Source organism: Chroicocephalus ridibundus, chromosome 8 (assembly GCF_963924245.1).
Source record: "Chroicocephalus ridibundus chromosome 8, bChrRid1.1, whole genome shotgun sequence".
In the NCBI taxonomy this organism is placed as follows: domain Eukaryota; kingdom Metazoa; phylum Chordata; class Aves; order Charadriiformes; family Laridae; genus Chroicocephalus; species Chroicocephalus ridibundus.
The window spans coordinates 3,335,169-3,362,199 of NC_086291.1; the positions used below are offsets into that span (position 1 = coordinate 3,335,169).

General features: G+C 39.8%; 2 protein-coding genes across 19 annotated transcripts in view; one reads left to right on the plus strand and one right to left on the minus strand.

Annotated features, from left to right (window-relative positions):
- Positions 1-574: 574 nt before the first annotated feature.
- On the minus strand, positions 575-26,853 carry ATG4C (autophagy related 4C cysteine peptidase). Of its 5 annotated transcripts, none has more exons than XM_063342764.1 (12): positions 26,718-26,853; positions 25,829-25,932; positions 22,926-23,056; positions 22,421-22,504; positions 21,571-21,804; positions 18,098-18,428; positions 16,108-16,178; positions 14,479-14,615; positions 10,742-10,820; positions 10,000-10,076; positions 5,587-5,706; positions 575-1,877 (listed from the first exon to the last, which is right to left on the minus strand). In XM_063342764.1, the coding sequence occupies exons 3-12, from the start codon at positions 22,999-23,001 to the stop codon at positions 1,707-1,709; spliced, it is 1,380 nt and encodes a 459-aa protein (XP_063198834.1). In that variant the 5' UTR covers positions 23,002-23,056; positions 25,829-25,932; positions 26,718-26,853; the 3' UTR covers positions 575-1,706. The 5 variants fall into 5 exon arrangements, with proteins under 5 accessions (XP_063198834.1, XP_063198833.1, XP_063198832.1 ...); XM_063342763.1 differs by lacking the exon at positions 26,718-26,853 and adding an exon at positions 26,468-26,680; XM_063342762.1 differs by lacking the exon at positions 26,718-26,853 and adding an exon at positions 26,353-26,680.
- The window catches only part of DOCK7 (dedicator of cytokinesis 7), a 117,323-nt gene continuing 117,065 nt past the window's right edge, over positions 26,774-27,031 (plus strand). For all 14 annotated transcript variants that reach the window (XM_063342737.1, XM_063342738.1, XM_063342741.1 and 11 more), the window contains exon 1: positions 26,774-26,877. The gene's annotated coding sequence lies outside the window, so the exon portion shown is untranslated. The remainder of the gene's footprint in view (positions 26,878-27,031) is intronic.

The window sequence follows — 27,031 nt, forward strand, 5'->3', positions numbered from 1 at the left end:
ACGTCTAAATTCCATAAATATGTTGTTTACTCCCTCTTCTGGGCTATTAATGAAAAATATTAAGCAAGATCAAGCCAAACATCCTCACATACATGCAGCATCTAAAAGTAATATTATGCCAATTATTAGTAGGATTCAACAGCGCAGAGGTTACTAATTTAGACAAATGATGTGTGGTTGGTTGGTTTTTTCCCTGAAAACAAGTGAACACAATCTCATTTTGGCTTTTTGGAATATTAACTCAATTAACACACGCGAATGCAGGCTCCAGCCCTGACACATACACACGCTTGATCCGGTTCTGCCTGAAATCTACCCCTTAGTCGCTTCGTTCTCATAAAAGGGAAGAAGGTGCTTCAACGAATACACGTGATGCGCGTTATTTGGATCGGCAACATTTGTGCCTTCTGTGCCTGAACGGCACTTAGAATAGGTTAACATTTGGTTTACAACACAACAATAAAATTTGCCTTTATTGCAAATAAACAGAGTATTCACACCTTACAATATTGGTTTAGATGCAGGATTATATTCACTCTTAGAGAATCTAATATTAATATAAAAGGCGCACACATTTCACGTTTTCACACCTTTTTTATTTTCCAAGCAGCGTTAATACATATTTTAAATATCGCATTTACTTTGTTAAAACATGAAACTATATATGTACATTTCTTTGCAATCTGAGAACACGCACCGTCAAGTAATCATTTGTACAGCAATAACATGTACCCAAAAAAAAAATAAAATAAAAAATAAACAGCCCCGAATTTTTAACATCCACTCCCCCGTTTGCTTTGATTCAAAAGCTGCACTAGGAGGAGAGAAGCCTCACCGTTATAGTAGCTGAAACAGGAAACAAACACCGCTCTCTTCTAATAATTGTCTTTAGCTGCTTTGATTGGCTGCAGTTAATATTAATAGTATAACCTTTAAAAATTGTGGGGAAAGGTAATACTTTATCTTCACTCCTCATATTAAGGCTCCAAAGCAAGCTTAATGAGAAACCATTATAAAATCATACTGCTAAATAGTATCTTAACTCACAATTCAGCCTATATAATTATATCAGTATTGCAACTGACAATTACTACTGATAGATCAAACTTCCCTTTCTTGCCCTGTGCTGCTCAGGATGAGGGTCACGATTACAGCATTAGCGACTACTTGGGCTTACGCTGCAAGACAGACGCGAGTCCTACCCACACCTCATGAATACAGAGCTCAGATTTTGCTTACAAACAGGAAGAACGCGGTCTCAAAACCTACGGACAGGACATAAAACGTCCATGACACACCCCCCCCCCCGCATCTGGCAGCCTCTGCTCAGGATTCCTCCTGGAGCGCCAGGCCATGAGGGGACAAGCTCAGCTTCAGGGCCCGGCCAAGCTTTTCAAGAGGGCAAGAGCAGGACGACATCCTGTAGGCACAATCCAGCGTCCCTGGCTCTAACCAACGCCTTCCGCCTTCGTGAGCACAACAAACTCAATCATCTCGTTGTGAACAAAAATAATTAGTAAGTACATTTACAAATGACATTTTAAAGACTATTAACATATAAAACATTATCCTCTTTATGAAAATAGACCAATTTCAGCACAAGCTTGCCTTTTGGGGGGAGGAGGACACGTACATTTTATATGTTTTATTTTTTAAAAGGCCAGTGTTCTCCTGGACAGCTGCCAATAATCCGGTGTAAAATGTCCTTAAAGCAAGACAAACTCCTCTGTACTAATTCTTTTTAATCTTTTCTTTTCATCCTCAGAAAAAAGGTTGTTTTCTTCATGGAGTGGACTGGAAGCAAAGTCATAGTCTCTGGAATGACCCTTTACAAAAGTAAACAAGGGATATTTCTCCTTAGATGAAGATTTCAGCATCTACAACATAAAACACATACCAGATAAAATGTTAATTGGAAATGAAGAGATACAGTAAGTAGTGATATTTATCTGATGATGACTAAAAAGTAAAAAATGCGTTCTTTAGTTTTACTATCATATTAAAACAAAAGCATTGCACCATCTAAACATCCCCTCCTCCCGTTAAACAAACATTTACTTCCATTTCTTCTTCAGGTCGCTGCTAATTTCATGCCTAACCCTGCACCTTGTTCCGTAGAGATCCCCTCTCCCTGCTGTTTGCCTCAGTGCAGCTGGAGCTCACGTAGGAAGATAAAAAACTCTACAAAATAGTTAATAACGTCCTCCTCAAGCACAGGTATGAATTCGGCGGCAACTAAGCATCTCAGAGAGGCATTTTTACTGTAGAATCAGCAGGTACAATAATCAATATTTTTACTGAAAGTTTAAACACATCCACCTATGTAAATAACCCAATCGAGAGCACGTGGCTAAGACCTGCCTGATGGCAGCAACGGGCTGTGGGGGCTGGGGTGCCAAACCCCCACATTTATAAATAAGAAAACTGAGCATGTACAAAGCAGGTGGTGGGGAATGCTAAATACTAAAACAGATCAGCAATACTGAAAGACATTGCAGCCTTTCAGCCTGTTTTGGACACTTAATTGTTCACAGATTTTTTTTTTAAGTTTTTTTTTTTTTTTTTAAATTTCTTACCTGCTTTGAAAAATCAGCGGAGTGCTGCAGTGACATGCAGAACTACATTAGTTTAGAAGTATACGCTGTGCGGAACTAAAATCACTAAACATAATTTCATGAGAACAATTAATCTAAACCAGTGAAAAAAACTATATTTTTTAAACAGTAAGAAAAAAAGTGGGGCAGGGGCAGGGGGGGTGTTTAAAAAAAATAATTAAAATCACACTCACGGTAAAATTCTTCATTTTTACTGAAATTTTCTACTTTATTCTAGTCTATTTTAATTGCATTTGGCTATTGTAACGTGAAACCTGGGTAAAAGAGGAAGGAGATACAGGAGACACACACAGAGTAATAAGCAAAAGCAAGAGAAGAGTAACAAATGAGCTTTAGAAAGTTTGTAAGATGTACAAATGCTTTGTTTCTGGCCGAACACGGAAGGTAGGAACAGGAACTGATGGCCACAGGAAGGCTGTCTGCTGGGCTGTGGACGGGTGGGCTGCGGCCAGCTCCTCGTCGCAAGTTTGCAACAGAAACCTCACCCCCGGGAAGGCACGGCAACTGAACAACCATCGCACCTTTAGAGGTGGCCCCTCCAAACTGGGACAGAAACACGCCTGCGGTTCCACTGCCGTTGTCTGTGTTCGACCCTCCCTGAAACTTCCTTCTCCAAGGCCCCCCGCACAGCGCTCTCTGTACGAAGGAGGTGACGAAATACTCAATACAGAACATACGCTGGGCACAGGCAAACGCCTACACGAGAGTCGCGTGGAACCCGGTTAAGATGACTGCAGTGATTATCAAGCTACGTCTCACTCGGTGATCACAGGTAATTTGAAACTCTAAAGAACTTGCAAGTCCTTTGGATACCGCTGTGATGATTTCTACAGGGAAGCTTATTGATAAACAGCAACATTTTTTAGTATTTCAGTGTTAGACTCAGACTGCCGCTGTTGTCACTGCAACAATTAATTCTTTGTGCTGAACTGCATCCAAGTTCAACACTCAGTCAGTCCAGTTCCTCAGAGAACTTTTAATTCCTGCTGAGAACCCGGGCTACAAACAGGCAAATGCAGCTGTAGCCCAAACGGATTGTTCATTTGCTGTCGTGGGTTTCGACAGGGAAACAAGTCACTGCATTAGCAGAAAGGCAAGCCTGGTACCCGTTAAATAAGAATGTAAAGTAGCAGCAGAGCGGCCAGGAAAAGGCAGAGCGATCCCCGGCACTGAGCAAGGCCAGTGCTTCTTGCTGACCTCCGCATCTGCCACGTGGTGTTGAGAAGCCAGAGGGGAACTGCTGTGCCTGCTCGGAATTAGTGCTGAAGTGAAGACAGAATTAAGACTGCAGCGAGTCGGTACATCCATCCTTCCCAAGTCTGGATGCGTTTCCGGGTCTCCTTAATCTATCAGCTATTTAATTCCAGGTAATAATAAGCTACTTAACAATAGGTGCCTAATGAGCAAGTACAAACCAAAGAGTAATCTGAATGGGATTTGGAGGGAGTTTCACCAGTGGCTCCATGTGGGCCCGTGATTTCAATGCCCTGATTTCTCTGTCACTGAATATATGGCTCATAAGGTTTATCCCCAAGTAATAAAAGCTAAATCTTTTCTCCCACCTCTTATTGCCCACACGAGCAGCTAGAACCTGAATTTTTTAGTCTAGCCTACATGGGGCACAGTATATACTGCACTTTATAGTTCGAGAGTCGTTGCACTCAAAGTGCGAATGAAGGGAAAAATAAGGGAAGAGCAGGAAAAAACAAAGGATGTGAAGGAAGGACTGAAAGATCATAGAACGTTTCTCACGTTGTATTTATATCCAAACTTTCCTCTATTTTCAAACTTACTGTGCCCGAAATCTGTTTCTATAAAATAATATCATTAATAATAAAGAACTTCTGTCTAAAATACCAGGATAATAGCTCCAAGACTTAGATCAGCCATGAGAATTTTCACAATATATATTCAGAAAAAGAAATGTACTTAATCCCAAACTTGAAAGAAAAGAAAGAGGGGAAAAAAGAGGAAGAGACCTTCCAATGCAACCAATTTTATAATTAGATTTTTAGAATATAAACTTCACTATTTAAACTTTCCACATATCCATTGCTTAGGAACTTCTTTAAATCTATTTTCCACCTCTCTGTAAACATCAAAGAAAACTTCAGCATCAATCAATATCTATAAAAGATTATACACAGTATTAAGTTTAACATTATTTTTTTTGCTATAATAACAGGACATTCAAAATGCTGTGCAAACATTAATTCTTTGTGCTGTTGTGATAACTACTGTGGTTAGAATATTAATATTGTGACCATCTTTTGCTACTGCTCCATCCTTTCATAGCCTATTTTTTAAAATCACAGAACACAGTTATTCGCTACCACAGGTAACAGAATGTATTAATAAAGCTGTACTTCATACACTCGCATGCTGTAATAAGCAAGGAAAAAAATGGCAATTACATTTGGACCTAAATGAACCTATACCAGTGTTTTTCAAGCGCAAGGAGGTGATCAGACAGATTTGCTGCGTGATACCTGCTCTGGAGACTTCAAAACGTTGTTACCAAATCGTAAACACACAGCCTTACACTTAAATGCCATCAGGAAAAGCACTTACGCTAACAAGAAATAATATACTATTTTGGCTTGATCAAATACTTCCATTTAAAGCCCTCCCTCCCGAGGCCCTGCCTGCCTTTCCAGCGTCCCCCCCCAGCAGGGGACAGTCCCCGCTCGCCAGCGCTGCCTGCAGAAATATTCCCATTTCACGAGTGCCACCTCGTGGGCCCGCCTGCGCCCGCTCGGCCGCCCACGTTCTCCCCAGCTTTTACCTATAGGTAAAATCGGATGAAATGAAAAACCAATCTCGATTTCTCACGATTATAAAAGCAGCAATAAATACGAAGACAAGAATGATGTCTGTTTAGAAGGGCGAAGCCGATTCTCTCCCCTTATCCATAGGCAGTGCACACAGGCCGTTCTGGCTGAGGAATCGATGTGGTACCTTCGACACCTACCTTCGTTATTTCTTCAGAAGCCTTCTCAAAGTCCTGCACAGTTCTACAATAAAATCCAATTGTGCAGCTCGGATCCATTTTTTTGAACGACATCTTTTTGGGAGAAGGACAGTGGAATGACTGCAAGTGTCAAGATTAAAAAACACGAAACACATGGTTAAGGCTGAGAATGGCACAGACCAACGCATTTACTTTTTTCCCCACCTACAGCTTTAACATACAATCAGTCCCCTGCATCACTTGAATTAAAACCCAGCACACAATTCTGAAGGTATTTGTTCCAACCCCCCCCAAACATTCCAGTAATTCCACTCTTCCCCACATGTACGAAACCTGCTGTTCAACGCTGCATTCACCAAACTTGCACACAACACCCTGCTAGTCTGAGACCTGTCACAGGTCTGCCGCTCCGAGCAGCACTTTATGAATATTCCCAAGGCAGAGGAGGTGAATGCTCTTCTGCAAATTGAATTTGTAACAGCTTTTGCACTATCTTACAATTACTGCTTTACTACCTCCGCCCATTGCCCCTTTCCCTCCCCCAGCCTCTATAAAAGAGACATAATGGAATAAACCAACCTCATGCATTTTCCTTTAGTAAATGAAACGGGTTAAAAATCCCACAAAACCCACAAAAGCAAAACCATATTACAATAATCCACAAGTAGGGAAAACCCAAACAACAAGCCCTGCTTTATAAATGTTTTTTTCCTAACGTGAAATCTCTTTTCATGACAGATGATGCTCTGACAGTGCTGTGAACTATCAGCAGCCGTGCTGCAAGAAAAAACAAACAAATACAAAAAGCCTTTCCCCACACTCCTCATTCGCAGCCTATGAGAGAAAAGGTAAGTATATGCTACCCACCCGGATTATCTGTTTATTTATTACAGGAACTGGAGTTTTGATGAACCTCATTTTCTAATAACTTAAATTATTTCATCACCACTGACTGTCTACAAAGGGAATCCCCTTTATTCTGCTTCTAACACGCAGAACTACTCCCTCATCCCACCTCTATTAAATCACTACAATCCTGCTACGCTGCTCCGTAACGAGTGCTACCACACCACGCCTGCACCACGCTGCAACGCAGGCACCGCTCTACTGAAATGCAGATTTTGGTTTTCACGAACTTCCCCCAGTTATCAGTATTCTCCAGTGAATATTCTGCACTATTTCCTTTCACACTGACGCGTAGGCTGTGCAGGGCTCACAGTGCTGGCGAGCATGGGCCCAGGACACCTCGCCAACACAACACTAACTACAGGACACAGCAACGCAGCAGATTTCTTACCAACACCAGTGTGTTTATCCTTCACAGAGGAACTCGCAACTGCTACAATCTAATTTGACTACAGCAACAGCAGCCCCTGACAGCTAACATCAGGCAGTCTCTATACTAGAAACCCCTTTTATCTTTTTTTTTTTAATCTTTCTTTTTTTGCCAGTCAGAAAAGTTGATGTACAGAAGACGACAGCGCTAGTTACCTGATCTGAGAGTAGCTGTCAGCGTTATAGTTTTACATATTGAAGTATATCATTCTTTACTTGTGATTACAAACCTAAGAGAAGTATTTCTATTAAAGCTCTGCTAAAAAATATAAGCAAAGACGAAAAGTTGTATTTCTACACGATTGATTTTAGTCACTGTTTTTTCTCCTAATTCTGTTCAAATTTTATATGCAGAAGTTGTATTTTGAATATTAATTCCTGGGTCATCAAATGCATAAATCGAAGCCTGCCTTCCACACCACATTTCAGCAAACTGCGATCCGGTTGTGCTGTGCTGTTCAGGGCAGAAGTCTTAATGCTACACAAATCACTGCACAACAAAGAGAAGTGGGTAGGCATTTTTTTTCCCCCACTCCTCCAAACAAATGGATTCTGGAAGCCAATACAGAGTGGATTGATTTCCAACTTATTCTGGACAATTTGTCAATTTTGAAAATACTCCCTACAGATAAATCTAACAAGCAACTATCCACACTAAGAAAGCAATTTCTGTTTACTTTTGACATTTCTGGACAAAGATATAATGCTATTAAATGCACTAAGCATTAAATTGCGATATATTTTCTGTCTGCAGAAAAGCATTAGGATGCGATCAAGCCAAGCTGGCAGCTCACATACCTTCAAAATACATTTTAAAACCTTATTATTATTTGGAAATTCATATTAATGCCAGCCTGCAGCACAATCTGGAGGATTAGTCATGGGAACAGAAACCAAAAAGACGTGTATTTTTTGTAGCTTGGCCACTGAGCTACGGTGTGACCTTAAGGAAGTCGCTTCAGCTCTGCTTCTTTGTGCTCTTCCTATCTTTTGTCTGACTTACCCAATTAAACTGTAAAATCTTCAGAGAAGGCCTTGTATTTTACTACGGTTATTAGCATAAAGGGGCAAGGAGCTTGGTTATAATCTCTGGCTGCTGCCACAATACAAATAGGCAGAGCCGGGACTCACCAACTCTTCTTTCAAATAAGAGGGTAAATCTAAAGGCATCTCTAAAAATAATGGAAGTTTCTGTCTAGGATGTTTTTTGATACATTTTGCTGCTATGTTCTTTTTTTAAATTCAGAATCCTCTAATTTCCTAGAGAATCTCATACTTCTGTATTATATGTCATGCTAATTAAAGCATCTTGTTAAGCATAAATACTGAAAACTATGTTCTGTTTGCTTTAAATCAGCCCCAGAATTTACCATTAGCACTGTATAACAGTATAAGCCCTTTGATATAGATAAGCAGTTTTCCTGAATACTATAGGATGGTATTTTGATTAAGGTATCGTGATCAACTTCTACGTGTGTTAACGGATCTTTCTTTTCATGGTAACAACAGACAGGACCATTGCCGTTCACTCCACTGTTCTCAGTTTAAGTTAACTCTTGGCTGCTCTACCAAACAGAAGCCGTGAAGATACGTAACTTCATTACACACCATTTGACTTACATTCTAAGTGTAAACAGTCAATCTAAGATCACCTACTCAGTTCCTCAGGTGTGAGTTTGAGAGTTGCATACAACTCTCTCCCACTGTTCACAGGACTTTACTGCAGAACTTTAAGAATTCTACATTAAGTCTCTAGTATTTCCGGGGTGGTGGAGATATAACTACATATTCCTCTTATTTAACAGCAGTATGTATTTCTGAAGCTGTGTTTCCATGCCTAGGAGTACTTAACTTCACAGAACACAGTGGTCTGTGGAATCACTACTAACAACCAACTCTGTTGTGGAGCAGCTGATGCTGTCCCAAGCAGAGGATGCACCCAGAGAGCGTTTCCACACTGACTGAAGAGTTGCTCCAAGGAGGCTGGACCTTCATGTGGAAGTTGGACACAAGATCGTGAAGGAGAGTTTGTATGGATGGCACCGAGTACTTCTACTGTGAGTACTATTGAACACTTACTTCTGTAACTGATAATGTTTTCCCATGGTACTTGTAAATTGAGTTCTTTAATAACCTCCTTTAGCTCTATCTATTTTCAATGCAAGTTATTTGGTAAGAGGTTAAGGAAAAGGGAAAACACTATTGTAAATAAAAACAAGCATGATTTTTAAGACCCAGGAGTAGCCTGAAAAGACGCATTCACTACATCTAGATGCACCCAGAAAGTCGTGGCCTAGAAAGGGGTCAGGGGAAAGAAAGAACAAATGCAGCACCTACACTTTCAGACCTGTCACTTTCTTGAAAACTACTATTCCATAACAGTAGCTTGATAAAAAATAATAATAAAACTCATTAAAAGAAACAGTTCAGAACACTTGAGTGAAATTCACCTAGTCAACCACAAACTTCACTGATACGCCTCAAAAGCTTCCACTTGTACGAAGATAAAAAAAAAAAATTACCTCCACAGTTGTTAGGAGCAAAAGTTACATTTCAAATGACAACCACCTATTCCAGCATAAAAATATTATGAATTCTTGGATAAAGAAGCAGCAGGTAAACCTACAGGAACGCTGGTTCCAACCTGACAACAGGCTCCTACTATTGAATACTACAGTAATTCTCTCCATGATGCTGAGTGCAACTTTAAAATAAAATAAAATGACCAAAAAGACAAACTAACAAACACAAATTCAAATAATTCAGCTTTAAGTACTCCAAATATTGTCTATTTTCTTTGATGGAAAAGTACTTAAATGAAGCGATCATCTGTTTCTGAGGTTTTCTGATCATTAAAAAGAAAGAGACAGAGATTAATGAAGTAAAAATTAAATCCCCATATTGAGTTTTTAACCTCTGGTCATTTTTGTTGATTATAGGCCTATAAAGAAGGGCAGAACTTTGATAAATAACATGTAACTGTAAACCCATAAAGATGCAGCTAGCTAGAACATCTCTAAATAATTAGTGTTTGATTCATATGGGAAGCAAACAGTGCCAGGTCTATATCCATACTACCTCAAGAGGGAAATCCTTTATGCTGACATCTACAAAAGATTGGCAGTAATGAGGATCCATGTAAATCAAACTGTCATCTACAAGGACAAAACAGAAGACAAGTAATTCAAAAAACACCTTATTATTACACTGCTTACAATCCAATTTCTATGCAGAACAGCTGAAAAAAAAAAAGCCAGCAAGTAACTGCTTGCCAGGCTGATATTCATTGACTGAAGCATAGGTTTTTGCAGGACAGATTAACTTTTGCATAATCAAATATGCTTGTATAAGCAGAATTTTTATAAAGTGATGAGACTGTCATTTAATTTTTGGTGATAAAATTACTTTTACAAACACACAATTATATTCTGGAGTTTGCATATGAAAAATGTATTGTGCTACTTCATCCTGACAGGAAGAATGTATTGCTTGTCATTTAAGCATCAACTAACACCACTTAAACTAGTAAAAAGTAAATACGTAAATAAGAACTGCCAGACAGTAATAGCAAACGCTCCTGAAGTTTGGTGAAACAGATAAATTATGCCTTGTTTATGCAACAACGGAAATTAAATGTACATTTTACAGAATCCAATTACTCTACGGGGTAAATGACAAATGACTGGACTTTGGTAGATATGATGAATTAATAAGGTACTCATTTTGCTATTTTAATCATGCTATTTCCCACTGCTTCGATATTAACTTCCTAACTCTTAAAGAAAAATATTGAAGAGACATAACGTATTACAACACTAACCTTGAAATCCAGCAAAGTAATACGACTGCTTGGGTTTGCCACCAATAATACCAACACAATATTCAAGGCTTAAGATTCCCTATAAGCAGAAGATGAAATAATTAGGACAGTTAAACAGAAGAAGTATTAAACTGAATTAAAATCTCTGCTCTTTCTCTACTCTTTTTAGGCAAATAACTTTGTTCCTTTTTTTTTTTTTTTTTTTTTTTTTTTTTTTTTTAAAAGACTGACTTCATGATTTTCTGGGGCTTGACTCAATTTTTAGAAGCTTACAGCTGACCGAAGTGAAAATGTACCACCAGATATTCCAGAGAAAGTCCTCCCTTTTCATGAGATGCCCAGACATTGAGAGAATTGGCAGTATCATTTCTGGGGAGAAGAGAAAATGTAGCATCATACGAGTTGAGCACAGGTTCCTTAGTCAAAAGATATCAAAGTATATAGATTTACAGAGTTCATATACATTTACATTCTCTGCCCCTGGTGGCTCTCTTCTTTTTGCATTCAAATGTAGAAGTCTGTCTAGAGTATGAACTTTTACATCATAGGGAGGAATGCCAGTTGAAGCAAGAGTGATTACAAGATACAACTCTGAAAACAGCAGCCCAAAATACTAGAGGAGAGACACACACATACACACACACAGAGACAAGCCCTATAAACCTTAGTGCTTCGTGGATGTTGACTGTGAGGGTAGAGGAATCAGAGCCATCGGTACGTAGCAACTTTGAGAAAGAGACATTGCAAATACACCTAATGGGATTTGAAGGGGGATGTGGGGTGAAATACAGGAATCTTTTCAGTCTGGAGGTGTAAAGGAAATATACTCCTCCAGTCACTGCAAGGCTAGGAGCCACCAAGGAGAGAAAGAGTTGGGGTATACGCCATGGGCTACAGTCACACCAGTGCTCCCAGGGTCTTTCTGTTCATTTAGGTTGAAAAGAGTTGGGTTCTGTTACCCATGTGTCTGTGCTATCACACAAACCCAGCAGACTTTTCACTACATCATAAAACGTTGATTTTATGGATATACCTTCCAGTGCTGGGGAACAGGATTTACCTGTAACACATGCAATTTTGCCAAGGTAAGAACACTGCAGTAGCTTAAACAGACTGGGATTCTCTATCACCAACAAGCTCTGGATGCAGCCACAGACTATGGACGCCAAAGAAATCACCGTTGATTGTTTCTCTATTAAAAGAAGTACCTAGCAAGGGAATGGAAGAAGGCACGGAGAACTTTCCTCCCTCTCCCTTCAACATATTTTTACTCTTCTTGCTTTTGTGAGGTTCTGTTTCTTAACAGAGCTCATTAGGTTTTTTGTGAGTATTCAGTCTTGGCTTAACACAGTCCTCCATTAGTTAACCCACCGACTCCAGTGGGAGCTGAATTTTGCCAACACTGAGCACTTCAGAAAGCTGAGCCCAACTGTTCTAATGCAACTGAAGCCCAAGACCATTAAATATTCTGAAAACTGAACAGCCTTTCAACGTCCATAAATCACAGTGCTTTTCTTGTGGCACTAGACAAGAGTTGGGTCCAAAAACTTGGACGCTGGCCCAAACTGGGACAGCAATCCAGAAGACCAGCAGTTGAGCGAAAGTGAGATCTCCATCAGCTGGCAGTCTTACCTATATCCTCTCCTCTAAGAGATCAGCCATTAAAAGCGTAACCATTATATATCATTGTCTCTCAACAAAATGATTGGTATTTCACGTAAGACCAAATAATAAGACCAAAGCTTCTCAAGATAAAATTTTCTCCGCTTAGACGATGATACAGTAATGTAACATAACAAAAACTGTTGTACTCCTCACCTGAGATGCTAACAAAGTCAAATTCAGTCTGGTTTCTACAGGTTAAGAGAAAGGGCTGCTGATTTAAAATATGAATGAGAAGGCTATTTTAGAAAAGGCTCCTCAATGGCTGAGCATTACAGGACATTTAGGTAGATCAGAGGCAAAGGCTGAAACAGCTAAGAGGACATGTCCTCTGCCAGTGAAACAGAAAGGAAGAAAAGCTACTCAGAGTAATGAATAACTGTTTAATTTATGGGAGTTTTCTTGTAAAAGTGAATTATAAAAAATTCATCAATTTTCCTCCATAAATATAAAATCCTTTGTAAAAATCACCTCTTGTACTACATTCTAAAATCTGCATTTTTAACTTAAATTCAGATCCCGAGAAATTTAGTCACTTCTTGTGAAGAGTCAAGCTAGAGACTGGAGTGACTAATATATGCAATTGAAAGCCCTCTTATCACAGTCTCCATTATACCGGACTGCAAAAGGCAGTACCAGGCTTGGTAAATGAGGAGCAGAAATCACCCCGGTAAAGCCCGTTGGACAAGGCAAGCTTAGATAACGTGACTCTGCTGTGAAAGCCAGTGCCACGCAAACATATTTTACTCTGGCAAAAGAGAGGGTTTGAGAGCCAAACTGAGAAAGCCTCTGCAGGGTAAAACCAGCCATAGATATCCGTCAATAATAAAAGCCAGTATTAAAGAACTGGAGTCACTTTTATTTCACTCAAAAAGCCTTATGAAAGTTGCAGAAGCAACTGTTTGTTAGCTTACAAACCGAGGCACTGCGTGTTCTCCTGGACCTGGCTGATTCAAAGGCTTTTTTGCAGTTAACATTGAAAGTAAAGTAAGGTTGCCCTAGATCGTGTCTGAGACCACAGGCTTATCTTAACTGTAAGAACTAAACTTTTCCAAAGCCAGCTCTCTGAAAATATAAGGAAAAGAATCAGGAAAGAAAAACAATTTAATAGTTCATCACTGAAATAAAAGGCTTCATCACTCTGTCTCCCCATGCCATTAAAAAACTAATGTTTTCCTGAAATGTTACACAGAAGAGAGAGTCACAAGAAAAAAAGAAAAAAAAAAACAGTAATAGATTTTGTTCATGCTACTACTACATTGTGGTATTTTAAAAATTAAAACAAGAATTTGAAGACAGACAAACAGCAGCACGGAAAATGATAAAGCAGCAGGGCTAAGAGAACAGTCTCTTAGAGAGCAGTATTCTTGTGCTCAAGAGACAGGAGTACGGTACGTCTTCAGGGGCTAGCACTATAGGCAGAACCTCTGCTGAAAAAAAGGGGGCAGCACAGGCTTTCCTCCCCTCTGCTTTCTCCTTGAGTTTTACTTTTTTCCAGTTCATTTTTATGTGTGGTAACTGCTTGCTACTCCTGCATCACTGTCCTTTGAAACGTTCATCCTAACATCGGATACGTAAAAAACATCTGAAGTAGTGACTAAAGATATGAAAAAATTCTAACCCCTCTCTTAAGGGGACTAAAAAGACAAAAGAAAATGGGAAAAACAGACACGCAACAACCTTAAACCATTTGACATTTAAGAAAATCAGAAACAGAGTGAGGAATTTAGTATATTTATGTTTTGAAATGCTGACTGATACTTAATATAGCACAAGTCTAATAGCATATGTAACTAAATTACCATTTGTAATCGGAGCCACTGCATTAATGTCTTTTCAGGTAGCTACTTTAGGAGTAGGACAGTTATCGCTGCTTTACCAAGGGACATCATGTGCTCTGCAATTATGTCTGATCTTGTAATGGGGAAATTTAAAATCTGTAAAGTCAAACTTTACAACCTTCAACTGTAAAATCACCACCACACATTTAATAGGTAGAAGATTACCATCATGAAGTCGCTTTTCATATCACCTAGTCCTACTATTTAAAAAATGATTGAACTCTCATTTCATACCTTTACAAACTCTAAGTAGTCCATGTTTGTTCTCTCTCCACCGAGTCTCACAGGAACTAATATAATTACAGCTTTTGTGTCTGCTTTTCCAGAATCCATAAAAGAACATTGTCTGTCAATAACATCTGAACTGTAGACTGAAAGGAGACACACGGAAATGTTCATATTTAAAATACAACACCTAGCTTTTACAAAGACACACCTACAACACGTCAACACCTAGTGTGACAGACTAAAACTACAATCCTTCAAAATATTACCGTCCTGCTGAAATATAACTTGAGTGACTGATGAAAAACAGTGTTATGCTTCCTTATTTCAGCAATATTCTGTGGAACGGTAACGTGTCGCTGCTAAGACTCATTGTCAGGAAAATGCAGAAGGGACAGGTTAGGAGAAAGCCAATAAATATTTATTCACTTGATATAAACTTCTTCTAAAAGGAGTCATTTAAAACTTGAAAGCCTACAACTAACAGAAACATCTACATGTTAAAGGAAAAAAAGACAATAATTGATTTTAATAAATACTCAAAGTTTGCTGTCTAAAGTTAACACAACACAGTCATTGAAAATGTGAATGTGAAAAGTGTAAAACCTTAATGCAGTATTATTGCTTATTCTCTCCAAACTGAGAGATGCGAAAAACCATCACCAGAACAAAGAAGCAAAAAATTCATAGAATTTTAAAAATTTCCACTGTCATAGTAAGTCGAGTGAAACTGGTTTGTAGCGTATGATTAAACAGTATCTCTTTGAAACCAGTTTGATTGATTACCCAGGGGTGTCGGTCTCGGGGTGTCCTATCCCGAGATCGGTTATGACATAACTAAAATTTCTGGCAGCTAAACATGGCTACTGAAGTAATACCTTGTGCTTAGATTTGAAAGACTGTAAGTCATTAGCGTAAAGTTTCACCACACGTTTAGTTTCTCTTGTCATCATTTTCTGCTCACGAGCATCCAGAGCTCTAAGCTCCTCTGCCTGTTATCGATTATTTAAAATGCCAGGTTGGAGCAGAGGAAAGGTTACCACTGACTCGGGTGCGCTATCCTCCTCCCATCTTTGAACTCCAAGCGAAAATGGCTTCTTACTATTCTAAAACACCGGCGCAGTGGGTTTTTCCCCTCTAGAAAAATGGGTAAAAGCATCCTGTGATGCAAAAGACAAATAAAACCTAACTAACAAATCTAACTGAACCGAAATATTTTTCAGTTGCTTGGTTAGTTTTGGGGCGTTATTTTTAATAAGATAGGGAAGTACTTATTAGCTTATTGCTAAGACAACATTGAAGCGAGTACAAAACAGATCAGTAAGTGATTTAAATCCAAAATAAAGAGCTACAACAGGCAGACTGTAAGAAAAAGTAACCTTGCTGAATTTGGAATTACACTGTCTTCTACCATAAGATCCCAAACAAGCATTGTGCAGTTTTCACGTTGTGATGTCTGATTGTCAAAGAGAACAAACATCTGCATATATCAACAATCCCTTTGTCTACATAATCTCAATGTTGAGGATCCATTTTTGAGTTTATTTTTTCCTTTAGAGCTCTATTGTTAAGTACTTACTGAAAGGCATAAAAAGCATCTAAAATATTTGCAAAAATCTGCATAATCACAACATTTACCTGTACAATCCTGAGCAACATAGACCGTTACTCCTTGTAGCTCAGGGTCTCTTGCTTCTTCAACAGCTTTTCTAAGTACAAACACAAAACTATTTAACTCATCTCTGATTTTAAAGAAATTAACAGTAAATAAACATATATTATTTAATTTTTAGAAACAGGTTGGTTTTAATTGTTTGTTGTTGGATTTGGGTTTTTTTGCTTTTGTTTGGTTTGGTTTGTTTGTTTTAATTCAAGACATCTTCCATTCCTGATAAATACAGATGGGGGGGGGGGTTGTTTGTTTTTAAGCACTGGATACCAAGATCCAGCGTATATGGCAACATGTTTTTCCCAAACAAAGATGACAATGTCTGTCTATTTAGAAGAACAATGAAAACCACAAAAAAAAAAGCCCAAAGAAACACATTAACTTACAATGAAATTTGTATTCACTATCTAATTTTTTTCTGTTTATAACAATTTTCTGTCATTTATATTGGGATAATAAAGGCTAAATTTGCTGACAAAAATATTATTTTCAACTCAACAGATTTCTTTAGTTGACCTCAGTTCATGTAACTAGCCACACGTGAGCACCTCATGTCTATGGAAATAAAGGTTTGCACATAAAAAGCTGTGAGGTTTCACCAAAACTTCCCAAAAGATAATTGCAATACTAGGCTATCCTCAAAAGAATAAGAGTAATGGACCTAAAAACGAAAAAGAAAATACATGTCGATAGTCTGAAGCATGATCATCAATCAAGGACAACATATGTAAAGAAATTAAACTGTTCAAAATAGAAGATTAGCCTTTGACTTCAATACACGCTTGCATTAAATGGTCACTATCCCTTTATTTCACAATATATTTTGAGGAATGGTTTAATACAGTCATTCTCAAGTTATGAGACAGAGCTATACGTTGTTAGTGCTGCTGTACTAGAGAAAGGAGATCTAGGAAAGGAAACCTTTGCAGTGCTGGAAATCACTAGTTGGTTTGTGTTGAATGGAATTCTGGACCAAATTCCCCCCCGCTCCCATTACGTAAATAGGCTACTGCAATTTAAAGCAAGCAAAAAGAATTCTGACAGTTTCTATCATCAGAAAAAAAAGAGAAGAAAACACATAAGTAATACTAACACACATACACCTGATTATTCCAGTACAGGTTCACTTAAGATTAATATACTTTTATAATAAATATCCAATTCATCAATTCACATATATAGAGACGAATGTATGAACTTTGGCTTCTGCTGCTTAAATGACTTATTAGAGATTCAGTTTATAGGTAAACTGGAATCCACTAAGAACATAAGCATATAAGACTACAAAAAAACCAAACCAAACAAAAAAAAATTGGTAGTATTCAAAGAAATAGCATGTAAAGGCACATAGTATGGAGAAATTTGACTTTCGACTTTTTTTTTTTAACCACACTGAATGTCACAGACCCTTTACTTTTACTGTGATATAATTATAATATTAATAGTCCCATACATTTACAGTTTCACAAGAATTTGATGTGTCCAAAGAAATGCTGAAAACATCAATTTTAGCTCTGACATTTCATTACACTATCAGTACATTACAGCCCCCAGGTTACAGTATAAAAAAAAAAAAAAAAATCTATAATGTTATGCATGTTCCAAGGTTGAAAGAGTGGTTAGTTTTTAGAACATTTCATTAAATGCAGCTCTACTTAAAACCCCAGGTTTGGGAGAGATACTTGGGACTTCTACTGCCCAAGGTACAGGAGAACAGGAATGCCGTTTTTTTCCTGAAATAAGGTTGAACAAAGGCTCAGAGTTCTACTCCTGCACCTACTGCTGTCTCCCTTCCCGCCTCTGAAAAATCTCAGGAATTGCTACTAATACGGACATTTTACAAAGCCAATAATGAACAGTTAGATGTGCAATTAAGCTGAAGTAATCTCATGACACTTTGAAATGCTCCTCCTGTAATGTGTAAGGCACGGTAACAACAAAGAATAAAGGTATTTTTACCTTAAAATGTGTGCAACAACTGCAGGCCCATACCAATCTCCAGCAATTTTTCCAGACTTCTTTCCATATTCTATTAGCTGATGTAAGCCAAAAGCTGTCAGCGGAGAGTCACCAAACCAAGAAATTATTTTTCTATGATAAACTTCATTCCTCTTTTCGTTGTCATCGTAGTTTCTCTTTACTGTTCCCTGATGGTGATTTGACAGGATCTTGGGTTCTCTTTCTGCTGTGAGCGATGCTTCGAATGATGCCGTCAGCTTTTTCACTGTATGGGCTGTCCACGATTCAGAATCTGAATTGTCAATGTCCAACGCATCTGGCCAGACCCAGGCTGCAGCAAGAAATTTTAAGATGCAGATTAAGACTTAATATTAACCCTTTGGTATAATCAGCAAAACACATCCCTTTCTCCCCCATGTTCCCCAAACCAGTAACGTGCACTTAACATACCAAGATGCAAATGTCAGTGTTAAAATGTAAACGAAGAATTCAAGTGGAATATGATTTGCTTTTATTTTCTGCTGAATGATAGGTGGAACAAAATACTACTAACAGGACATTTGTCAGCAATTCAAGCTATCTATCTGAGATAGCAGGTCAGACTCTCTGATCCCGGTCAGTTAAGATACACAAGATATATAAGGCACAGGTTAGAACTATCTTACACATTAAAAATATGAAAATTAGCTACTGAGTACCATCTAAAAAGTTTTATCCAAACCAAATAAGTTTCAAAAGCTGTTTTTAATTCTTATGGTTTGTCACATTATTAAAAGAAATAGACAAACCTGAGGAATTATTAATGTAAAAAGAAACACTTCTTCCTGCAAAATATCAAAGCAGATCAGCAGAAAAATAGACAAGATTTCTTTCTTCACTAATTTTGTGAATTCTTCACCTAGATTACAAGACAAGCTTGTTTAAATATTATTCAGCACAGTATCCACAGTCTGCATTTCTAGCAAAAGGACTCTCTAACAACGCATCCTGCACGCAGCGTTCCTCTTACAGCATCACGGGGGTTCAGCAGATCTCGGGAACAGCAACGCTTCCCTTCTCAGCTGACTGAAAATCTCTCCCACAAGTTCAAACAACTACTTGCGACACAGAGCACATGAGGAGACCTCCGCAGCACGGCGGCCGCGCTGTCAGAGCAGAACACAACCTGCAGGTCTGCGATGGACATCCCAGCAGGCCAGGGGAAGGCCAGGCCACGCGCCAGCGAGGAACAAACCCTGCAGATGAGGGGCTTTTGCTCAGCCAGACAGATTTGGGAAAGCTGCCGGGGGTTCAGAGAGCTGCCATTACAGCAGCAAGAGGAACCTTTTCTGACAGGGAGCAAGAACTGCAGCCCTTCTCGTAACTCTTACTGAAGTATCCATGTAAAAGTCTTTGAGAAACAAAGAGGAAGCACAGAGGCAACTACATTTTAATGCTAAAATCTAACTTAGGGCTCCAGCAGCATCACAAGTATTGCCGGTAATGGCCATCATCCGCGTCACCCCCTCATTGCAGGGTGACAACCACCCCGCATCAATGCCCCTTAACAGAAGTGACACCGCTCTGTGACACCTCGTGTTAATTCTTCACTGCAGACCCAGGCAGATGTATGCATAAGCTCAACGTAACATCACAGGCCTTGCTACTCCTGTATTGTGAGCTTCAGATTTAAGTCAGCGTCTTAAGCACAGACATTTAAAAGTTAAACTTACCAGTACCTTAATATTTAAAATAAAAACTCATTTACAACATCATTCAGCAATATCTGGAACATTCCACATAGCAGTGGAAGTTTAAGTATTCCAGCTAGTAACTGCAGTCGAGTTTTGCTTTGTAACAGAAACAATATCATTAAACTATAATGAAAACATCTCTGGGAAAAGAGTAAACAGCGATGAAAAACTTCATGTAAACACTTAAATATGTTTCAAAAGCTACCCAGACCTCATAAAAAGCTTTTCAAAAGATAATTCACCACCTGTCAGAAGACTGGGTGATGAGAAAAGTAGTCCAGAAAGACCATACATATTCCATTTTTCTACACATTTGGATTGCCACAGAAACACTAGCACTCTGGAATCACCAAATCACTTTCCAGATTAGGATGCATGGGGGACAGTGCAAGGAATTCTTTGTAACCGTGGATTTTAAAGATACAAACCTGGGGCTTTTTTGTTTGGGGTTACTTGAGAATGAGCCATTATGCATTCCTACTCACAGGTAGTCTTCTGATCAATTTTTTTTTATTTCTTTAAATGTATGTATAACAAAAGTTATATTTAAGGGATTTGTGTTCTCAGCAGAAGTATTTTCATACGTTTTGATATTTGCAGTCAGTTGAAAGGGATAATGTCTGTTTTATGACTTAAGTGTCTACAGCAAAAGGAACATTGAGTAAGCCAATCTGACAGTTCAGTCGTGACACTGCCAAGAAAGACGACTTTGTGATGCAGCTGGTTTGGGACCGTGTTCACAGCTTACATCATATTTGCACAGTGAGTACAAAGCGTTATCAAAACAGGCTTTCAGAACTATCTTCTACTAAAGTATTTCTGTGATCCAACAACTGGCTGAGTAAACAATACACTGTATTCCCTCTAACGTGCCTGGGTGGCTTCCAGCCCATGTCTTGGATCATTTTGCCAACAAGCAGTGGTGACAGGACAGGACCAATTGTTTGAAAGGGGGAATGTGGTCGGTTATGGATTGAGAAGAGGATGGAAAGAATAGGTGGTTAATGAAGAGCCAGAAATACACCTACACAGGACATGGCTCAGCTGGAAGAATGGGGAGGACGTGCACACTTCGCCTTGGAAAGTGGAAAGTATTCCAAGTCTCCTAAAGCCACTTCTTTGAACCAGCTGTGACTGAGGGAATATTTTGAGATAGACAATGATAGGAAAAAAAGGGAAGTTCCTCTGTGAGTACTCAGGGGGAAGGGAGGAAATGAAATAGTGCAAATTTCAACACAAAGAATGATGTATTGAAGTTAGATTACAATCCTCCTATTAACTCAATATATGAATACTAGAAGAATTGAATAATGTACAACTTTAAAACTGATAAAAGAACATCACTTTTGCCATAGCCCACAGCTATGGGCTGCAGAACTCATTTCCATACCTTGAGTTGAAGAAATCAGCAAGATTCAAGAAAGCTGGCCATTTGCACGAATACTAACAATACCCAGGTATGGGACCACAAATTTTGGTGGTATTTTACTTCACAGTTAGCGTCTGTGGAGTTTCCAGTATCTTCCCTTGACACACCTTAGTATTCCCTTTCACAGAAATGGAAAGCAGGTCAGGTGGATCACTGTCCTGATGCCACGTAACAATTCCAGTAATAATGAGAGGAAGTCCAGAACCAAAACCAGCACGTCCTTTCGATTCTGGCTACATAAAGCCCATCGCACTCCCTACAGAACACTCAAGCTTATCAGCCAAATACAGAGATCTTCTCTCGTAACTTACCTCTACCAAGAAAGTGAAGCATAAGACCTTGAGCCAGCAGCATTTGACCAGTTCTCAGCGTGCAACCCCAGCCACAGTCTGTTGTTAATGCAGACCCCTTTATCTGAGGAAATTCCTCTCTGTAAGTCAGCCATATTCTGGAAATAAAATCTTTACGAAACTCCTCGACGTTTCCTGAAATCTCCGTGTTGATTTTATCAAAATTGGACCCATCTGTAGAGAGTTCACCGGACTCTGTAAAGCAAAGCACAATTTAAGTTATAATTTGATATGGCACTTCTGTTATTAGAAGGTAAGTAGAAAACTATTCTGGTAGAAAATAGAAATAATAACAGAAATATGCCAGCTGGAAAAAAAAAAAAAAAAACACAAAAAACCAGAGCAATGCAGCCAACATCACTGTGCAATGGAATCATTGACTTGAAAGTAAGCAACTGTTTAATTCACCTTGATGTAAATGGCCAAATAGAGAGGGATTTTTAGAAAACTGCATACTGGAAAACGATAACGAAGGTGCTGGTATACTGACTCTTTGTAAGGTTTTTTTTGTACACTATTTCATTCGTGACTTTTTAGAAAGAAAATCTCAATTTGATGGGTAAATGAAGTAAAGTGCAAATTACAGCACTAATATTTACAGAAAGAACTTCAGTGTAACATCTGAATAAAGCAGGTTAGGATGGGTTGCATCAGTGGTGGCACTGGACATTTAAATAAGTACTTTCTGAGCTTTTCATATTTACATTTTGAATTCCGTAATGGTTAATGATGGTCTTTCTAGAAGATTAAAAATATATTCACAGCGCTCCCGATGAGTAAGATTGGAATGAGTTAAGTGCTACGTACATACCGTCAGTTTTGAAGTGGTAACACTTTCCCAGCAGAAAGACTGGAGAGTTTCTACTGAAGTAAGTTTTTGTTTTCAACACCCAACCTAAAATAGATGCAAAAAGAAAGTACTGAAAGAAAGTATAAGAAAAGTATCTTTTCATCTTGCCAGACATCTCCAGAAAAGTACAGATAAGAAATAAAATATCTTTGTGCAGTGGATTCAATATTATCCCTGTTTAAAAGTCTATGCAAATCTAGTGTCATTTACACAATTTATTTACTGTTTTCAAAATAAGTAATTGAAAAAAGAAATTCTGCAAATTTATTTGAAAAAGAAAAAGCTAAATGAGTTTGTTTCCTCAGGCTGTTTATTATATCCAAGTAAAAACGGTTTCAAGGGCCATATTGCATTTTTATTATTAATATTAGTTAAGTTTCTCAATCACGATCCCATTCATGTCAACCAAGAAACATTCCATTCATTTCAATGGAGACGGGATTTTACCATACACTGTTTCACTTACTGTATTTCATGTTGTGCCATGCAGACATAAACTTTGATTTTATCTTTTCTACTTCATCTGTCCCTGTGGCCTCCATATTCAAATTCTAGAGAAAAAGCCATCGCTGTCTTGTAAGATGTTCAATTCTGCTACTGTAAAAACAAGAGTATAAACATATCCATGGGCACAGAGAAGTATCACCACCAGCCCACTTCGGTACTTAAGCCTAACATGACCAGAAACAGTAATAAACTTGAAAAATTCTCCACTTCCAGGGACTGGGAAGCAATCACTTGTTCCATGAATAAGTAATAAAAACATTTAATTCCAAATATACACCAATAAAATTACTATACAAAGCTAAATAAAATATAATGTTCTCCAACAGCTCTCTATTGCACAACAAACTGATCTAGAGCATATAACCTGTGCTGGCATACGAGCACTCGCATTCTAATTGGCAGTGAAATGAAGAGCTACAATGCACTTCCCTAAATGGAGTAGATGCTATTCTCTTCCGCTGAATGGAATACGATAAGCACTTTTCTTCCCCACATCAGGGGTCTTGAGAGCTAATAAACAAATCTTGATTTTAAACATTAGTTTAAAACAGCATTAGTTTCAGATTTCTAATTAAGAATTTTCTAAGCCAAAATTTACGTGCATTGGAGGAACTGAAAGACAAAATGCAAGATGTTTTGCTGTACGTGTACAAGGCAGAAAGCACGTAGTACTGAAAACATGTGTAGTAACAGTGACATAATTTTGTACAGAATTAACTTGCTAGATGGGTAACATCAAAAGATGCATAGAATACTGTCATTAAATCAGTGTTTACTTTGCATCCCTTCTAATTATCACTTGCAGTGCAAAAAAGGCTTTCTTCTGATTTGATCGTGTTGTCTACAGTGGTCCTCCCGTATTTCAAGAATGAGTGGTAAAATGGTGGTGAAAATCACTACAGTTCAGAATAGTTTTGTAAAAACAGCTGAAAAAATTTCCAAGGGGGGGAGGGAGCGCTCTTTTACTGACTCTTTCTGAACTGCAAGACAAGACAGACTCTAACTTAAGCTAAACTGATAATAATACAATAATATATACTGCCTTTATCCCTGTTTCTAAGAAGTCTGAGAAAATGTGACAGAACTCCCTTTGTAGTCCACCTGCACCATTTACTAACAGGAAGTTTGCTATTAATAGAGTTTCCTTCACTGCACGCGTTCTGTCAATGGCTCACTTTAAAATAGTTGATACAGGAGGTTTTCTTGATGATATTTGGTAGCTCAAACCCTTGCATAGATAGCTGAAAAGTTAAGAGCTCCTGCTTTAACAGGCACTCTTGTGGGACATCAAAAGTTGATCATCACTGCAACTTTCACTGTATTTTTAGCTAAGTTCTGATAACATCAGATGACGATGTGAACGAAAGTGAACTATCTCATTTAATTAATAAACTTGGACCAGAAGCATACACCATCACTGGTACTATATATATCCACCTCACTTTAAAAGGAGAATGTAGAACCGTGTTTACCTTTCCATGTGTTATTCTCCATTGAATTGGGATCAAAAGCAGGACAAAGACTAAACCATGTTACTCCCTCCACTGGGAGCATATTTTAAGTAAGTAAAACCTAACCACTGACAGTGTAACTGAAGAGAGTGTGAAGATGTCAGGGTGCCAATGTCTTCAGGGCCTGAAGGTACTCGCACAGATGGGCTGTTTCAAGGATCTGTAGGTAGGGCAAGGAAAACACCAGTCTACTGCCCAAGCCATCCCTAGCATGTTTTTCTGCCGCTCCATTGTATTATTTCATAAAAGTCTGTCAACAACTTTCTGACAATACAAGAGGCAATGCAAGCTCACAGACATGGGGGAAGGCTGTCATTTTTTTGCTAGTGAAAATAACAAATGGATACAACCCTACTTTGATTAGCCTTGTGTAAGCTGTTTTTTTGTAGGGGAAGGAAGAGAAAGGAAATTTAAGATTACGTTTTAATTTCTTGCCTTTCCCCCCCCCCCCTTTTTCCATTAGGGGAAAAAAGGAAAGACTTCACATAGACATTATCACTGACTCCAGCTGGCAAAGCTGGTAAGATTAACTTCTTCAGGAGGTGCGTTTGGTCCAGCCTGTCCTTACACGATCAATCATCAACAGTCATTTATGCAGGGACCACTCATTGCCTTAAAAGCCAATACCTATAAAAGCTCCCTCTGGCTAAAATTAGGCATGAAACAAACTCTACTGTTCCGAAAGGGCCTGAAGAAAAAATTACTGAAATAAGAAAGAAGCTCATTTTCCTTTAAAAGACAATGGTCATCGCAGCACATTTTTCTTCCCTCCCGTTAACATTTCTTCCCCAGCATTACGCTAAAGATGTGAAAAGGACTTCTAAGAAGAATGCTAACAAAAACCAGGCACATTTATTCCACTGGAAAAATGCAGGCTCTTCCCATCAATGTAGGAAGGCATCAGTAATAGTTCCACTGATATTAATGGAACAGCATCAGGAGAAGGTCACAGGGAACGCGGATTCAAGCCCAACGGGCACAATGCAACCCCTGTTATTAAATCTAAAGCTAATGGTTTTATACTGAAGTTGTCTCTCGTTTAAGAAGTTGTCCAACACATACATTACTGGGACAATGTTACTTCACAGAGCGGCAGGACACACCTGTGAATGAAAAATGGAAGTTCTGTCCTCTCAGAGCCCCCTGTGAGGGGGATGATTGCAGCGCGGTGGCTGTTTGTTAACAGGCACGGAAAAAAACCTCCCTAACAACAGAATTTGTTTATTTTCATTAACAGAAAAAGCAACCTAACCTGCCAAAGCAACTGCGGCAAAAGGGATGAATGAATTCTAAACGTGACTATCTTTATTAATTAATTAAAGAGTGAAGACCCCCTCCACTTCCTTCCTACCTGGAAAGAAACTGAACTAGCGGCAGTGACAGCAAAATCCACACAGAAGTCCCGGACAGACAATAACGCCTAGAAGTCATTTTTAAGGAGCGAGTCCTTTCTAGCTGTAAACACACATTAAGACGGTTAGAAACAATACTTTGCAAAGGGCAGGTGAAGAAATAGAGCTTTTTTTTTTTTTTTTTCCTCCAATCCTGCAGCAAAGACCGAACGTTTTACGCATTTAAAGCCAAGCCGGAGCTGTTGGCAGAGAACGGCCTTTCCCCTCGCCCGTTCCCGCCCCGGCCTCCGCCGCCGCGGGAGGCTGGTGTCCGGACCCCTCACACCGACCGCCGCGGCCTTTGTGCTCGCCCCGCCGGCCCCGCTCGCCCGCCGCGCCGCCGTTACCACAGCCCGGCCGGCAGCGCGGCCCCGGGCCCGGACCGCCGCCCGCGGGTGCGCCCGGCAGCGGCCGCCTTTTCGCCGCCGCCGTTGAGGCGTTTCATCCCACCTCGCGTCCCGCCGCACCGGCGCCAGCCGCTCACCCCTCACAGAGCCGGCGGGCGGTTAACGCTTCCCCGCTCCCGCCATCGCCGCGGCCGCCGTAAAAGAGTGCGGAGGAGCCGCTGGCAGCCGTTAGGCGGTGGGACCGCCGCTTACCCGCCCGGTGAGCTCCGCGGCGCGGCCGGCCGGGGAGCGGCCTCCCGGGGCCGCTAAAGCCGTGGGGGAACGGCGGCGGGACTACAGCTCCCGGCGGACGCCGCTGCGGGAGCCGGCCAGGCCCGACGGCGGGCCCGCGCGGGGCATGCTGGGAGCCGTAGTCCGACGGCAGGGCAGGGGGTGCCCGGCCGCCGCCTGTGGCGGAGGGAGGAAGGATCGAGGAGGAGGAGGCCGAGCCGGTCCGGCTCACCCTGGCAGGCCGGGCTGCGGCTGGGGACGAGCCCCCTGGAAGGCGGGCGGAGGCCCGAGGTTGTGGGCGGAAGGCCGGCCCCGCCGATAGGGCCCGGCCCCGCCATCAGCGGCGGCCGAGGCGCGCGGCCCCTCACGGAGCCTCCTGCTGCCCTCCCAAGGTGTTTTGCCGTTTTTTGTTTGGGTTTTTGTTGTTGTTGTTTGTTTTTTTTTTTTTTTAAATTTCTGTCTTTTGACTCCACTGCAGCAAAATGGTTCCAAAATCTCCAAATTCTCTGGAGGCCGCTAATATTGAAATCGCCAGCATTGTTATCG

What these genes read in the sequence shown, in the direction of transcription:
- ATG4C (XM_063342764.1), bottom strand. Translation starts at nt 23,001, where the DNA reads ATGGAGGCCACAGGGACAGATGAAGTAGAAAAGATAAAATCAAAGTTT. An exon ending in TTACCACTTCAAAACTGACG is followed by an intron (nt 21,805 to 22,420) that starts GTATGTACGTAG and finishes TTTGCTTTACAG; the next exon opens with AGTCCGGTGAACTCTCTACA. An exon ending in GCTTCACTTTCTTGGTAGAG is followed by an intron (nt 18,429 to 21,570) that starts GTAAGTTACGAG and finishes TTCTTGCTGCAG; the next exon opens with CCTGGGTCTGGCCAGATGCG.